The sequence below is a fragment of the Adiantum capillus-veneris genome, chromosome 8 (assembly GCF_014529385.1).
Source record: "Adiantum capillus-veneris isolate H3 chromosome 8, ASM1452938v2, whole genome shotgun sequence".
Classification (NCBI taxonomy): domain Eukaryota; kingdom Viridiplantae; phylum Streptophyta; class Polypodiopsida; order Polypodiales; family Pteridaceae; genus Adiantum; species Adiantum capillus-veneris.
In genome coordinates, this window is record NC_140938.1 from 117345445 (window position 1) to 117362994 (window position 17550).

A 17550-nucleotide genomic window follows, 5' to 3' on the forward strand; every position below is an offset into this window, starting at 1 on the left:
GTTTATGCCATTCAACGTGCTCTTTCAATAAAATGTATTCATGTGTTAGAAAAATACAATGAAGACCTTTACCTATTGTAGGTGGTGGCTTGATTTTCTTTCATGATGAGCACTTTTTATGCATCTTCTTTTGCATACACGTTATTTAGGCTCAATACTTTTTTGCCTTTTTTTGTGGAATTTGTGTATGTAGTACTTTCAAGGTTGCTTTTTGCATTTTGGTATTTCAAAAATATTATCTATTTTCTTTTCAAATTTTGCTATCCACAATTTGCTAACCATAGTTGTTGTCCTTGTCTTGTTAACTAGAGATTAACATCCGCAATCTATTTTCCAAAAGGGTAAGCAATGTTATATACTATAGCTACATCATGATCACACTAGTAGTTTGAAATGTTGTTTTTCAAAGAGCAATGTTATTTACTATAGCTACATCATGATCACACTAGTAGTTTGGAATGCTGTTTTTCAAAGAGCCATTGGAGAATGTATTTGTCCAAATATAAGAGGAATGACAACCATGAAGCTTATTTGCTCCCCTCACAAGCAAGGACACACTAGAGTTTTCTACTTTACATGACCCTTATATCTCTCCAAAGTACATGCTTCAAACAATGGAAAAAAGGATATGGGGGCATAGTTGGGGAGACATGAGAGTTATTTTGCTACTTCAAATGTTTTTTTTTTTTTTGGAGAATTACCTACAACTTTAAAATTACAACACACCCCCCCAACCCCAGTAGGTGGAGGCATCCCAACTCTTAAGTTGAGTTGTCCCGATCGGGTAAGGATGGCCAACCCATCATATGGACTAGAGGAACAGTCCCTAAGGGCTACATGTCATACGAGTTGTTAAGGGGGTTTGACCCAAGACCTTAGACACAAAGGGCTCTTGCTCTACCAACTGTGCTAGCACTCGTTGACCAAAACACTCGTTTAAATGTTTTGGTGGGGGAAAGCAACTGCAATGAAGTCTATCATTCAATGGGGGAGTATTCTTTATAGAGAGAGAGGATATGCGACCATTTATACCACTAGAAAACAGTGTGGATTCCAATCTTTTCTACCATCCATAACAGAAGTAATGCATTGCCCATTTTGTTTGGGGTTGTGCCAACAAAACCTTGTCCGAAAGCCAATATGTTGAGGTTGATTTTGTTTAGATTTTGTTGGAAACCACCATGTTGGAACCCTATAAAACATAAATGGAGTTCAAGTAAAACACATTACAAACAACAGCTTAACATCATAGTATACGCTAACATGATTTAGACCCGTTCCCTTAAAATCAATATTAATAATAGTGTATCTACATAACAAGCGTCAAAGATTCAACATCTCCAGAAGAGCTTCAGAGCAAAAGACCAGCCTTTAGTGTAGTTTTAACCCGCTAAAATTGAACATTCTTTGCTAGATACCAAGCTTGCCTTGGAGAAAACTAGTTAAATTTTACAAGTTTTACTCCAAAAACCAGCAAATCTTTCAAATTTTGACCTTAAAATCAGGAGAGATTGAAGTTTTTGCTTTCCTCTCTGGTTTAAGGTTTCGGCGTGCCCCACTTGAAATTATAGAGTACGCCATTAGAGTGGCATGCGCTTATCCTAAAAGCTATCTATTGACCTAACATTTGTCGAGCTGTCACAAGACTAGCTAGTAAGGGTGACTTAGTGCTGTTACTTATGTAGCAAAGGTTCATCACCGTCGTGGTAAATGTCAACACAGTTTGTGCACATGCACATTTCCCAAACTGATCTTTCCATTAAGATCCCAAAACCTTGAGCTAATGAACACCTCTGATCTAGCCAATTTGAGTCCTCTTGCATGTTACAACAGTTTCAAAAATGAAAACCTTTTCATGAGAGCTGAGAAACGCAGTTTAACCTACGTGTCCTTAAATTTCTGAACAGGGAGCCATTGAGTTGTGTCTCGTGCGACCCTCAATTGGTTACATAGTCACCCTTATCCACACGACCATGATTGGCACCCATCCTTGATCAGTAAATACTGAACCTGGTTATCGTTAATCTCTTCAAAGAGAAGGACAAACAGGCAGTAATGGTAAAGTTAAGTGGTGCCACAATTTGCATGATTAGATACTCGAGAGACGCGCACGAACAACATTCAAAAGCATCCACAAGTTGGATATTTTTCTTTGCGCTTTAGGCAGCAACAAAAATGAAAATTTCTACATAAAAGCCAGAAATATGCTAGTAATAATTTTCACTATCAACAAAGAATGTTTTTCATGCAGTACGTTTGAATACAAATAATTCAGGTAGCCACAATTATGTTGGCAAATAGATATTTCAAAAGAAACGAATAGGGACCCTATGCAAGAAGTCCATCTTAAAAGCATCTACGAGCTGCCCATCAACAAGCTGACCAATTCTTGTGTGTACTTATGAGGGCAGATAGTAAACCACAACTAGAAAGGATAAGAGGGTTTGATAGAAAGCCCTTCCCATCTCGAATGTCGCTCAAAGCGAGAAGAGCATCTGCAGCGTCCTGTATAAGTGACAATGTCTTTAATGCACGTTTTTGTCGTACCTCTGCAAGTGCTGTGGCTGCTCTGAGGTATGACTCCACATCGTCCTTGTCTTTGCCATCACTAAGGACCACCAAAAGCTCTAACTCTTTCGCTAGCATGGCCTGCACTTGCAAGCTTTTCAGGGTGACACTTCCAAAATAACCTATAAACTCGGCCCATGCACTTAGAAGCTGTAAACTTTTCTGATGGCGTTTGTCCAGCAGCCCCGCCTTGACCTGCAAATTGCAGTTTGCATCACCACCATAAAAGAAAGGAGCTAAGATCAGCAATATGCAAAGGTGACAAAAGACCATAACACAACCTACAAAATCAGATCGCGTTCTCAACAAGTACTCCTAGTTCTCAATATTCAGAGCACAAGCTCACATTCAAATTACGTGCTGCGTGCACATAACCCACAACCAATGGAGCACTTGCTTGAAGACCATATCCGACATTATTAGTGGCAAGCACTACCATTGGAGCATTTTGGCTTCCATGAGCTGTTATGGGTGAATCATTGTCTATAAAACGGAATGTAATCTGAAAATAATTTGGTCATTTACTCCACCCCCAATCGATCTCTCTGGATTAATTTCTGAATCATAATTCTTTTGAATATAACTAGGTCAAGGAAAAGCCCAGATTCACCTATATAGGGAAGTGCAAGATATAGACTCATGGTAGTCATCAACGAGACAATATATCTATCACCACCATCATTCATGGTATACGTCCCTATCAGCATCATCAGAGAAAATATATCTAGCATGATCACCATTCTTGGTATCAACAAAATACTAGAGTGTACCACTTACCATCGTCAGTGTCCAACAGAGAAACTATCTAGCATCACCATCAGTCATGTTATCAACTAAATACTATGGCACCCCTATTAACATCATCAGTGCCCAACGGAGACAATAAATCCAGCATGAATGGTATCAACTATATGCTATGGCATCCCCATCAACATCATTAGTCCCCAACGGAGAGAATATACCTAGCATCACCATCATTCATGGTATCGACATAATACTATGACAGCCCGTTAACATCATCAGTGCTCAATAGAGCCCAAGTATAACAGGCAGCATCGTCGCCTCCAATAGCATCCATTCCACAAACAAAACCTAGTGTAAGAGACACCATATGCATGATGATGGAAGAGAACATACCAGCCAGACAAACTGCTCAATGAAGTAATAAATGCCTTCACCACCATAAGCAACAATCTCGAGCAAGCCCTCACGTGAAGAAAAGGAGGGAGTGGCGCGGAGAGCATTGACATCTTGGATGAATTTGCCCAATCGGAATGCTTTACGGCTGGTGCCGACGCTGGCTTCGAAATCCTTAAGGCGATGGGTAAGGAGGGCAAGAGCAGGTGGGGTGCCCTTTCCTGTGACAACGGGAGAGGATTGAAGGAGAGGAGTGGCGAGCAGAAACTTGCAAGTGTAGCGGGTTATTTTGAGAAGCTTGTCGACACCATCACGCCTGCTCAGATAAGCTTCGAGATGATCTAAGAAAGCGCGATCTCTGCGCGCCCCCTCCGCCTTGGCCATCTTCTGCTCGTTCTTTGGAGTCCCCTGCTGCAATCTGCTGCTTTCGCGGGTGCCGTCAGAGCTTGCGCCACCATTAGCGGGGTGTCCTCCGCCTTCATCGCCATTTATTAGTATATTTGCTATCCGACTCGTGCTTTTAAAGGCGGGCGAACACCACATGACAGGCGCATGTTCACATGGGATCAAGGGTGGAGACAAAAATCACAGCGCGTAGATCGTGAGCTGTGCGATCGGGCGGCCCGAATTTTCTAATTTGCCTGCATTTACAATATGACACACCCAAATCCCCTATTTTCAGTTATTGCATGCGATCGTAGTGGTCGAACTCGGTCGTGAATAGAAGCTTCAAGATTCACCACCCACCCATGAGAAGTTATACCATCGTAGGAGAGAGAGAGAGAGAGAGATAGATAGATAGATTTTATTATCGTCCTCGGAGGTCAAATATGACCTATGGGACCAAAGTTACATGTGATGTAGTATGTGTATGGCTGATGAGTGACTCTCGATGCTCCAAAATTGTAGTGATGAGAGTCGCAATGGAGAGCCCACACTTTAGCTGGGAGAGGAAAGTGTGTAGGTCTAAGTTATGGCTCAAAATGTGAGAGAAGCAAGTTCGGATGTGATCAAAAGCTGAGCACTCTAGTAGTGTGTGGTACTCAGACTCTCGAACTTGCAGTGAGCATAATGTGCACAATCGATTTGACTCTTCTCCATTGCCCCAACGCCCTATCTCGCATCGAAGGAAATGGGAGCTAAGCCGAATTGCTGCGATAGTGCGTATCGCGGACAAGGGAATAGGCTCAAGCATGTAAGTGTGAGTACGGTTTCCTCTCTCAGCGAAGAACATGGTTTTGTAGTTGGGGGCAATATAGGTGGTGTAATGTATGAAGCGTGACCCACCGGATTTCTCCCAAGCCGTAATACATTGGCGTTGTAGAAAAGCTTCATTCACTTGAGAGTCAATTGAAGCATCATGTAGCAAGTGTAATGCATCCCATCTCCCAAACCACTTCTTTATGTCTTGCATCCATCCCGTGCTCAAGATCTTGCTTTTATGCGTCTTTTGAACTTTTTTGCTTGCTTCCCATGCAATTGTAGGAAGTCGATGTGAGGGGTTTTGACGCATCTTTATCATGTACTCCACAACCCTTTCCATGCCCATAACCTCAATTGGAAGAGATCCCGACTCAAGAAGTAAGAGCATATATGGTGTTTGTGTCTTAACTTGGAGAAAGTTTGTAAGAAAACGCTTTTGGACATTCTCAAACTCTTTCCAAGTAGACTTTGAGATGCTCCCGCCCCACACTTCAACTCCATACAGAAGAACCGGTGTCACCAATGCATCAAAAAGATACTTCTTGAGAACCCAACACTTGATGTTTCCCGCATTACACATGTTCTCAAATGCATAATATGCTCTCTTTCCCGCTTCCAAACGACGCATAGCACATTCATGCCACTTGTGATTGGATGGAACCTCAAGGCCAAGGTACTTAAAGCTCTCAACAACTTCAAGTGTCTCGTTGTTGTACACAATGCATGGCTTCTCCTTATGGTTGGTTTTCACAAGCATAACCTTTGTTTTGGATTCATTTACAATCAGCCCACTATGCAAGCAAAAGTTCTCAAGGACAACCATAAGCTTTTGTGCATCTTCTAAAGTGTGTGCTAGAAGCACTACATCATCCGCATACAACAAAAGCATGATTACCGCATTGCAAATAGTGACCTCTTCAATGCCTTCTTCTTGCATAAAGTCAAGTACCATTTGTTCCAATTGATCGATGCATAGACCAAAGAGAGTTGGTGACAATGGACATCCTTGTTTAACCCCAATAGTGCTTACAAAAATTTCTGAAATTTCTCTTCCCATGCGCAATTGACAAATCACCTTCTCATAGATTCGAGAAACCGCAAGCATAAACTCACTTGGCACTTGGAGTTCTTCCATCCTTCTCCACAAATTGTTACGTGGAATCATATCAAAGGCTTTCTTAAAGTCCACAAAACAACAATACAATCGCTTGCCTTTCAACCGACTTTCCTCCATGAGAACACGAAGAGTGACAAGATGATCAATGGTGCTATGGCATCGACGAAAACCCGCTTGTCCCTTTGCACGCTTGTCATTCTCTTCAGCCCAATCACTCAATTTCATTTCCATTATGCACCCAAACAACTTTGCCATAAGAGACCCAATCATTATAGTCCGGTAGTTGCTTACATTCTTTACATCCCCTCCTTTATGCAAAGGCTTAACCCAATTAGTACTCCAATCATAAGGCATACCATGTTGAAGTGCAAGGTTGAACATATCACACATCCACTCATGGGTAAAATCTCCCGTCCATTTGATCATCTCCGGCTTGATACCTTGAAGATCTCCCGCTTTGCGAGTGACCAACTTTTCAAGCCCACCGCATACATCCTCAATAGTAAAAAAAGACGGCATACATGGGAGTGAACCATAAAATGGCATTTTTTCAGTATTTTCTTGCTCATATAATTGCCTACAATGTGTGTACATATCCACTAGACTCAAGTTACCAAAATTCTCAACCCGCTTGCCTCTCAAGTTTCTCCAAAATCTTCCACATGCATGTGCCTTTTCTTGGACTTGAAATTCTTGTTGCTTTACTTCCCATCTTCTTCTCTTCTTTTGAATCAATGCCTTGTATGTACGCAAATGACTTTGATAGTTGTCTTTGTCCATAGTTGCATCAAGCTTTATCAAGGACTTTCGAGCATCTTGACATTCTTTATCAAACCACCTTTTGCGTGATCTATCTTTGTGGATACCATGGAGATGCTTTATGGCAAAGCATTCTTCCGCACAAGAACAAATAGCTTTCTTGAAAGCTTCCCATTTAGTTTCCAATGGTGCATCACATTGAAGCTTTGTCATCCATAATTTTTGCTCAACCATTTCAATGTACATTGGTGCCCGTTTGAAATCCATACATAGTGATAACTTCTCTTTCCTTTGGCTGAGATTATCATGCTTAGTTGCTTCTCTACATGAAAGGTCAATACATAAGGTGCGATGGTCGGATTCCGGGGTCCATTGACCAAACATAAAACTCTTTATGCGATACATGATGGCTTCAGAGAGTAGCATATAGTCAATCACACTATCCCCATTATGTCTTCTACATGTAAATCCATTGGTTCCACTCCACAAAGATACACCATTGGCAATGAGCATACCCGTGCTATTACACATGTGTAAAAGTAACTTTCCATAGTGATCCGGCTCTTTCTCATCCATTGAAGTACGATCATACAAGTGAACTTCCTCTAACTCCCTTGAAATGTATGGCATATCAAATTGTTGAGTATCATGTTGCAATGTTTTTGTGCGAGCATTCATATCCCCAAATACAATAACATCACCTTCACCTTTGAAATAAGCAATGTCCTCTTCCAAATCAGAAAATGGTTGATCTCTATCCATGCAAGCATAAAAGGGAGAATCATGATGAGGAATGTAGCAACCGGCTACAAAAATGGGTGCTCTTTTTGGTGTCATAATTTTCAGCCATACATAACGTTTGTACTTGTCATCTTTCACAATTGATACAAAATCTTCCAATCCTTTCTTAACCATACATGCTAACCCTCCTTGTCCTCTTCGTTGCTTGAGATTCTTTGACCACATCAATGAATGTACATTGTAATCCTCCAAGCCGTTAATCCTTTGTGTATCATGCTCCCAAGTTTCAACAAGAAGTACAACATCGGCTTTGCTTGTTAGTTCATCAATGCCAACCCCCGCATTCCATGGGTATCCATTACAATTCCAAAAGCATATTTTCAATTGTAACTCGGTCTCATAGGTCACGCATCCCTATTTGCTTGAGAGACTTGCCTCCTCCTTGGGCACATTTTCTTCATGAGAGATCTCCTTGTTTTTATTATTCTTTTCCTCATATGCCTTGCGACGCATATTTTGTTGCTTAATAGTGCGATCTTCACATACAAAACATTTTGTATCCCTCAAATAGATCCAACTATTATCAAGGATAATCTTTCGCTTGGTCTCATCCGGCATGGTGCATACAATCGGCCGTTCTCCCGAGCGAGGAGCTCCTTGCTTTCCCACTCTATGCGCTCCATATACCATAACTCCGGACATGCCAAAGTGGGTTTTGAAGAAATCTTCAATAACAATGGCAAGAGAAGGAGGTGTCTCTAACTTCTCTTCGGGAATTCCACGAATAACAATGTTCTTGGAACGTCGCTCCCGTTCCTTCAACTCCTCCACATCCACATTCTCAACATTCTTTGTTTGAACCATAGCTTGCATGAGTGAGGAATTAGAAACCACATTGCTACCACATACATCAGCCCAAGACTTGTTTGTGCATACATTTTTCATGTCGCATACATCCCGGCTCATAGTGTCAAATTTCTCCTCTTTCAATACATGGTCATGCTCTACTTTGCTCATCCGCTCCTTCAAAGCATTCAAGTCCACAAGAGAGCGTTTACATTCCTTGACTTCCTCTTCAAGTTGCATCAAACGTGTTGTTTGCATCTCAAGTGTCCTCTTGAGATTCTCATTCTCAACCACAAGTACCCTTAGTGTGCCATTCTCCATTGCAAGTGCTCGTAAGTCTTCGCCTTGTTTGTTTACGGTCTCTTGCAATGATACCAAGTACGCCATGATCATGGTTTCCGATGTCGTTGGTTGGGTGGTTGTGTTGCTATCTCCATACTTAGGAGATTTTGGGTCATTTTCCACAATGGTTGTGGACCTTGTTGAAGAAGAAGAACCCTTGCGAGTGCCGGAAGACATTGTATGTAAAATAGGAGATGAGAATCAATTTTGTTGAACCTGTTCACTTCGGAAATGCTGCTACAAAAACGCCTTCCATAACTCAAAAAATTTCTGTCTTTACGTCAATGCGTAGAGGACTTCGTGCTCTTCGATTGAGGCTATAGATCACCCAAATCGGAGTTCGGATGAAGAAGTTATGATCAAAAGAGTGGACTGCTGTCTACTAGGTCAAAAAACGGCTACACTGAGAGAGAGAGAGAGAGAGAGAGAGAGAGAGAGAGAGAGAGAGAGAGCACAAGAGTTCGTGCAGCCAGCCAACAGGTAGTAAGGAGGAGGGAGAAGGTAGCATGCTGCTATCAGCTTTGATCTTGACCACAAACAACAGGGCTGTCAATTAGAGGATCAATGATCCCAAAGGATGCAAGCTAGGAGAGAAGCACGCAAACATGATTCTAAGCATGCATACTGTTTAAATTTGCGCACAAAAGAGGATTAGTCTTATAAGACAAAAACATTGTTCATTTAAAAAGCATTTACATTTGCTTACTCTAGTGTAGCATTGTAAGCATTGACAAGGTTCATACTATCCTTAAGTTGTATTCCTTGCATCCATCTAGCATCTTCAATAGATAATTTTTGAACTTAATAAGATACCGTCGGATAATCTTACCATGTCGTAGTACCTTGTCTTCATGCCGAAGGATAGCTTTGGGTTGTAGCACCTCTTCTTGGTCTTCGATTTCTGGAGGGTCTTCAATAATTGGTTCTCTTGGTGGCTCTCCTTTGTAGGGCTTAAGTAGGCTCACATGAAAAGCCTTGTGTATGAGCCAATGGTTGGGCGACTTGAGTTGATAAGCGATGTCATTGATTGGCTTCAAGATTTGAAGAGGACCATAGTTTGCTAGTTTAGCATAATACTTTTGATGGCCCGTAGGATTTTTTCCTGTCGTTTGCCTCAATCGAGCCTTGGGAAACTTAAATAAGACCCTATCATTTTCTTTGAATGTTAAGGCCCTTTTGTGCTTATGAGCAACATCTTTTTGCCTTTTGGTGAATTAGGGATTAGCAATGGCTGTAGTAATCCAAGTTTCTTCCCTCTATCATACTTAATCTTTTGGCATACCACACATTTTGAAACATACTTTTGTATGTCCACTTTCATGATAGGCCAATAGAAGTACGTCTCTACTCCTTGAAAAGTAGGTTAAATGCCTCTATGCCCCGCATAGGGAGGAGCACGGGATTCATACATGACTTTCTCACGAAGGGAGTGGGTAACACATAGCCTATTTCCATGGAGAAAATAACCATCCTGCAAGGTGAATGGTTCCTCTTTATTCCCCAAAGCAAGGGCTGACATTACATCTTTGAAGTCATGGTCAAAAGCATACTCATCTATCATGGAAGATAGATCATTGTGAGTTGCTATAGACACCGCATTGACTTTTGGTTGTCGTGAAAGTGCATTGGCCACTTGATTGTGCTTAACAGCAATGTGAGCAATATGAAAATAAAATTGCGAAAGAAAATTTTCCCACCTCATTTGTTTGTCAAAAAGCTTGGTTTACGTCATGAAGTACTTGAGACTTTGGTGGTTTGTTCGTAAAATGAATGGAGTCCCAATAAATAGTGCTTCCATGTGTCTAGGGCATGTAGAATAGCTAAAAGCTCTTTCTCATAAATGCCCAAGACTTGTTCATCCGTATTGAGCCTTCAGCTCTCATATGCTATGGCATGCCCTTCTTGAAGCAAGACTGCTCCAAGGAAATCACCACAAGCATCACATTGGACCTCAAATGGCTTTGAGAGACCCGGAAGCATGAGGACTGGTTGAGAGGGTGAGAGGTAAGCTTCTCTTTGAGCTTGTCAAAAGCTTTTTGCTCCTTAGAAGTCCATGAATACTTAACGTTCTTCTTTGTTAAGTCATGTAATGGTCCTGCTATTTGAGAAAATTTTGCTATGAAGCGTCTATAGTATGCACATATACAAATAAATCTTCTTAGCTCATGTAGATTCCTTGGATTAGGCCATGCTTTTATTACTCTCTCTCTCTCTCTCTCTCTCTCACACACACACACACACACACACACACTCATTGTGTGAAGTGGAAAGTGCAAGAGCTCCATCTTCTTTTCCAAGCTTGTTGAGAAGTTGAGAGCCTACACCTAACCACTTGTCTGTCCTCACCCAATCCGGTCGAGATCGGCAACACCTTCCAACTTCAAGCTTGACATCTTGCACAACGGGGCTTTGTTTGACGAGCTGTCTCGACCAGCTTTCATAGCATCTCGAAGAACATATTCTAGAGCACCGACTCAGTATCTCGAGCACCTTTACCTATCACTCCAATTGGACCATTTTGGAGCCTTTTTTACCAAAAAAACCGCATTAGAAATACACTTACCAAGGTTCTCCACATTGGCCTTAGCCCTTCGTCCCGCACCTTCTAGCACCCATAGCTTGGCATAGATCACTTCCCTGCACATACCAACTTTGGCTGCACCATCGTGTCAACGGCTTCTAAAAATACTGACCCTTGGGGACAGATCAACATCACATTGATTAAAGGTTTTTTTTGACAATTGGTCCATCCATCCAAAGCTATAGGACATCCAAAATTAGGAACATATTCCGACACTACACGTTGAAACGTGCTTTATACCTCATCTTTGACTTTGTCAACATACTTTGTGCGCATTTTATTATAATCTAACCTTTTTTGGTGGTGCTCATCAATGCATCTTTGAAGATAGGGTTGCACTACATTGAATGGAATACCACATGCAAGAAATGCTTGTGTCCACTTCAAATGCAGCATGTATAACCACTGTTTAGCAAAAGCTTGATGGAGTGGTTGATCCGTAGATAACCCTCTTTCAATACCATTGGTACAATTTCTCATTGAATTAGATGCATTACTAGATGAAGCTACTTTGGAAACTAGGATTAAAGGAATTCTTCTCTCTATTCTTAGTGCCCATCAAATTCCTCTCCTCATTTGTAATAGGTTCTTATTCATCCATTGGATCTCCTCTTCCCATAGTAAGACACTTTTTGCCTACCCCTTTACTTTTGCCCTCAAGGACAACCTTTACTTTTCGATTACTTTTCGTACATAATCCTGAAATCTTTCATATATGTCTTGTGGAGGCAAGGTACAAGACCCAACATTGCTTGGCACTTTGAACAAATGCTCCTTGATCCTCGTAGCATTGCCATTGAACACATGGTGACAAGACTTGCACTTCAATCGAGATGAAGTTCGTTCTCGGATTATTTCATGCACGTACGTCCACCCATGACCACAAACCATGATACACAAAATAGATCTGTAAACAAATAGTCGATTGTAATTGGTAAACTCATCCTTTTATTAATTACATGTGAAGTATACAATCTATTAATTAATTATGTCAAAAAATTAAAAGTATATAGTCAATTGTATCCAACAACAATTTTGCATTGTACGCACATATCCAAAAAGAGAATATAATTTATTATTTAACTATTTGAAATAAATTTTGAATACTTTATATCTACAAATGATAAGAACTGTATCCTAAACAATATTTTTTCGCATCGGATCATCTCAAAGTGTGAGCATAATACTCTAACTCAAAGGCGATGGTAATTAATTATTACCTATGATTAATTTTGGATTATAGCTACATTATCATGATTTTTTATGAATCACATTGGTAAAACCAATTTGTATTGGTCATTGCATATATTCCTAGAAGTGTGAGAAACTAATCTAACACAACAAGGTGATAACATCACTATAATTGAAGCACTTCTCGCGGTACAAGATTGTGGGACGCATGTCTAACCTCACCATCCTATCTTATTGCAGTATTAGCGAGAACCACGATTAATTTGTCAAACCATGGGACGAAGGTGACTCGACTAGTGCATATAGGCTACAAGAGGTTGTCAATCTCTTGGAAAACAACTAACAACTCGCATATAACTCAAGCTACACTCAAGTGACTGAAATCACCAAAAGCCAATCGCTCATTGACAAACAATTCACATCCGTTACAGCATCAAATGACATCCAAACGTAACGAAACTTCTAAGAAAAGTTTATAAGACCTAAGTACACATTCCTATGGTCTCAAACCCCACTTTAGGTCAAGTTCCAAAATCGTGATTATTAACAATAGTGGATTTTTGACGTATTTGTTTTCGACCCAGAATCCATCTAAATGCTTAGCAATGATGCCCCGATACCCCACCTATGCTTAGGTTTTGATTTAAAAGTGTAAATTCCTAGTTATGATGAAATTAGGCCGCGGGTCGGCGACGCCAAAAGCTACGAAATACTGTGAATGGCCTATGTCAATGCATAGAGCTCTTACCTGCGGTTGTAATGCAACAAACGCATTCGTAATGTGATAACCGGAGAGGGAGTAGGAAGCGCGAGAATGAGAGAAGTGAGCACCTGTTAACCCTCACGGCTCACGGACACCCTATCACCTACGAGACGGACGTTGTAACCTACGACGGATGTTGTATTATTTACTTTGTAGAGTCAGGTACCGGGCTTGTCGGTCCAATAGAAAAAGGGTGAGAGTGATCGTCGATGAGAGGCACACTCTAACTGGAACATTCAAGGGATTAGTTGGCTAAGCATGGGCGCCCAAGTGTGAATGGAACGAGCTCATATAAAAGTCAACTAAACCTAAAATTCACTCATTCTCTCGTTTGTGCAATTGAAGAGTGCTCTTGCTCCATCTCCTTCTTCTTCTTCTTCATCTCCTTGTGTGTGTGTATGCGTGAGAGAGAGAGAGAGAGAGAGAGAGAGAGAGAGAGAGAGAGCGATCGAGCATTGTAGTGGCACGACAGTGGCGAGGCGGGTTGAGCGCGGCGTAGTGGCGTCTCCCTCTTATTTGCGGCGAGGAATCCTCTACGACAGCAAGCGTAGAGCGGTGAGTGACACACCATTTCCATCTTTGAGCTTAGTAGTTTAGGCTTGTTGTGTGCTTGGAGCCATTTGTGGCTCACACACAATGTATCGGCAAGTTCCTTGCATTGACACATGTGACATATGCGCACATTTTTGGCGCCGCTGCCGGGGAGTGCCATACACTAAGCTTGAATGGCACTTTGTGCTTCTTTTTGGTGCAATTTCAATTGTAGAAAAGGTAAGGAAGGAGGGTGTGTGTGTTGAGAAGAAGGATTTTGTGTTGCTACTGTGTATTTTTTTGTTAATGGAGTTTTCAAAGGTACTGTGTTTTTTCTCTGTGTAAGGTGTTAGTATTAAGGTTGTTAGTTATGTGTAATATAAAGTACAGTAAGTAGGAAGTAGATATGTGAGAGCTAATAGAGTGTGTTAGTGTGTAACAGTAGGTGTATTAGTTGGAAGTAGGTAGGTAGAGTGTGTGTGTGTGTGTGCTCGCGCGCAGGCCGCGTCGACCTTACCTTTTTTTAAAAAAATAAAAAAAAATTTAAAGGTAGGACCGGGATTGGGAATATCTCTCAGACTCAAGCCCAGACCCAAGCCCAAGCTCACGCTTAGGCTCAGGCCTCAGTCCCCTTTAAAATCACGTATTTTAGCTTCACACGTAACTAAAAATCAACTTTTTTGAGGACCAACGGAACTTCAGGTGACCGAACTTTGTGCTATAAAGCACACCACAACCCTCTGAGTGATACGCTCTTTTTGAGCTATCACACACTTTAATAAAAAAACCGATCATTCAAAAATATTAGAAAAAACGAGTGAAAACGAACGCCTAAAAAAGTAAGCGGTTAACCTTCGAGGTTATTCGTCGACGCTTGTAGGGTGCCAAAGGCACATGCATCTGCGCTCTGGTCGTGTGCTAGAGACGAAGCAACTAGAGAGAATTTCAACTTACGCAATTTCTCAATATCCACCTACCTGAGGTTCCGAGTCCTCGACGGGGACCCAAGGTAGTACAAACCAAGACCCGAACATAGCGGCTAGTGACTCTTTCTCTGACTACGACGTCATGCACAGTTTCCCAATGCTTAATCCCGATAGCTCAAGCCAAGACATGCATGCCATCATGGACCCACGGTCCGGCCGACCCTGCTTCGCCGCTTGAAGGAAACCTTTAGTAGAGCCACTCGCTTGAACATGGAGCCAATGATGTAAATGAGGGGGGTGGAGAAGTAAATTCTCTATTCATGAATACCGTAGACCCTATGCCCTTAGAGTTTGTGCATGTGAATAATTAATTCACTACACCTCCTGACTCTTCAGAGTTATTTCCCTCCGAGGTCATATTACCCGATGGTAGAAGCCTTGTCGAAGTGCAAGAGGTTGAGCGGTATATCCTTGCAGCGAGGGAAAAGGAAGTTGAGAGCTTACGCAAGGCGGAGCAACGAAGAGAGTTAAAAGCTAAAGCCCCTATGTCAATATCCTTGCTAAGAGAGCAATCGAGTGCTCCTGACTTAGCAACCGCTAAGGGCCAACCCCTAGAAAGCAACATTGCATCTAGCTCAAAGGACACCCCTAGCACCTCAATCCTAGATGAAGCATTCTTAAATGAGAGCTGGGAGTACGAACTACAAACAAAAACTCTGACCGACCTATACACAGGTCACACCTATCATGTGGGTTGGTTAGATGTCTTACAATCCACAATGGGTGCTACTAGTGTGGAGGATCAACAACAAAGAGTTTTTGAGGTCATCCATAGGGTCATTGACTTAGAGAGACAGAACAAGGGGATCAACATGCCTTCAATGGGTCTCATGAGATTCTTAGAAACAAGAAAGACTAAACAACCAACCTTATCGCAAATGGAGACCCCCTTGGTAAGTCCGATGGATCCTCCATATGTTGTTTCTCCAGGGGTCTTAGTGCAATCTGAGCCCACAAGTGATAGCTTCACATTTCCAAGTCTAGCTCATCTTTCCCTTGATGACACCACGGCTACCATGCCTATCCCAATGATGGGCATGCCAAGAAACACTCCATGGACCTCATTTGTTAGTAAAGCACCACTACATGGTAGCTCAATGCCTGCAACAGTACCTACAAGTGTGTACCAATCGCATACACCCATGGGTCCTCGTACTCATGTAGTCCCTACTCCTCCCATTTTTTCAACAACCTATGCTCCACAACCACAACACCCCAGTTCTTATTTCCATGGGACTATACCGGCTAGCATTAGCATCTCACATCCGACGTCTGCTATGCCTAGGGCCACACATATGAACTTTGGGCCACCACCACATGGCACAACATCATACCCAACGTGGAACCCAAGGGCTTCTTATGTGCCAAGCCCAATGCCAATACCTACTCCACATGTAATCCAAATTAGGCAAAATTTGGACTCACAAAGGGGCCCTTTAAGGAGTTTGACATTACCTCTGTCTACCAAAACAGGCGCATGGATAAATTTTTGCAAACAAACTCCAAAGCTGGCAGAGGTTTGACAGTTAGAATGTCCTCTTCAAGCTCTATCTACTGATATATAGCACGCCATGAGATTCCTCATATTTTAAAAGATTTTTTTTTTGATTCACTTAGATTCCGACAAAGTTGTCACATCATAGGTGAATCAAAAAAAGAATCTTCTAAAATATGAGGAATCTCATGGCATGTTATATATCAATAGATAGAAATTGAAGTGGACATTCTAACTGTCAAACCTCCGCCAACTTTGGAGTTTGTTTGCAAAAATTTATCCATGCGTCCATTTTGGTAGAGAGAGGTAAAGTCCAACTCCTTAAAGGGCCCCTTTGTGAGTCCAAATTTTGCCTAATAGGCTCTCGAGCGCCTTCACCCACGGTGCCTACTCACTTAGATGACTCTGCAACATTTTCTCAAGCTATTGGTCGATCTATTGCTGAGAATATGCATAACACGCCTGATAGAGAGCCTAGAAGTAAGGCAGTACGAATAGCCAAGCTCACACAAAAATTTAGTGGAGACGGGGATGTGAGAAAGCATATCGAAGTGTTTGAACAAATATGCGATTCTCTAGGAGAACACAATGACCTGCATAAGAGTAATGCTTTAAGCCTAACCTTAAGTGGGAAGGTAGGGGATTGGTATAGAACCCTAAGGGTGGAAGAAAAAACGATTTACCCTACTCTTAACAGACTGTCTCTGAAAGAATACATACGAGAGGGAGTGCTTTGGGGTGTAGCCTCTTAGCTCTAGAAAGCCCAACGAGAGGACGGAGAGTCGGTGAGAGATTTTCTTAGTCGATTAAAACATTTGAATTCTTGTTGTAATCCAAATGAGCACTTCAATAATAATCAATTTCTTGATAGATTTATTAGGGGATTACAACATGAGGATATCTACAATGGCCTAGTCATTAGAGGTATCACCACTTGGGAAGCAGTCACTACTACCAATGCGATCCACTTGGAGGATAATTTAATGATTCAAGGAGAAAGAGTGTCTGTTGAGACTAAATCTATTAGCTCGCAAGCATCAGGGCATCAGCCAATGACCCTAAAGCCTATTGCTAAGGAGCCAAAGATATCTGAGATGACTTTAGCAGATCTCACCAAGGCTATTCAAGAGCGTCTTAGAGACAATCATGCTCCGCAAAACAATCATATGTATCCAAAAAGGGAGCAACAATGGTGCTCAATATGCTATGGACCGCATAGTTCCAGTGAATGCCTTACGTTTAGAGTAAAATTCAATGGGAATTGCAATGCTTGTTGAAGGTATGGTCATC

General features: G+C 41.6%; 1 protein-coding gene across 1 annotated transcript; it reads right to left on the reverse strand.

Moving 5' to 3' along the window:
• Nucleotides 1-2205: 2205 nt before the first annotated feature.
• Nucleotides 2206-4201, reverse strand: PEX11A (peroxin 11A). Its single transcript, XM_086518429.1, has 2 exons — nt 3706-4201; nt 2206-2763 (listed from the first exon to the last, which is right to left on the reverse strand). The coding sequence occupies exons 1-2, from the start codon at nt 4087-4089 to the stop codon at nt 2371-2373; spliced, it is 777 nt and encodes a 258-aa protein (XP_086374555.1). The 5' UTR covers nt 4090-4201; the 3' UTR covers nt 2206-2370.
• Nucleotides 4202-17550: the final 13349 nt, after the last annotated feature.

Bases quoted from the DNA above. Each gene is read 5' to 3' on its own strand.
- PEX11A (XM_086518429.1), bottom strand. From the start codon at position 4,089: ATGGCCAAGGCGGAGGGGGCGCGCAGAGATCGCGCTTTCTTAGATCAT. The intron at 2,764-3,705 runs GTATGTTCTCTT...TGCAATTTGCAG, and splicing joins TTGAGCAGTTTGTCTGGCTG to GTCAAGGCGGGGCTGCTGGA.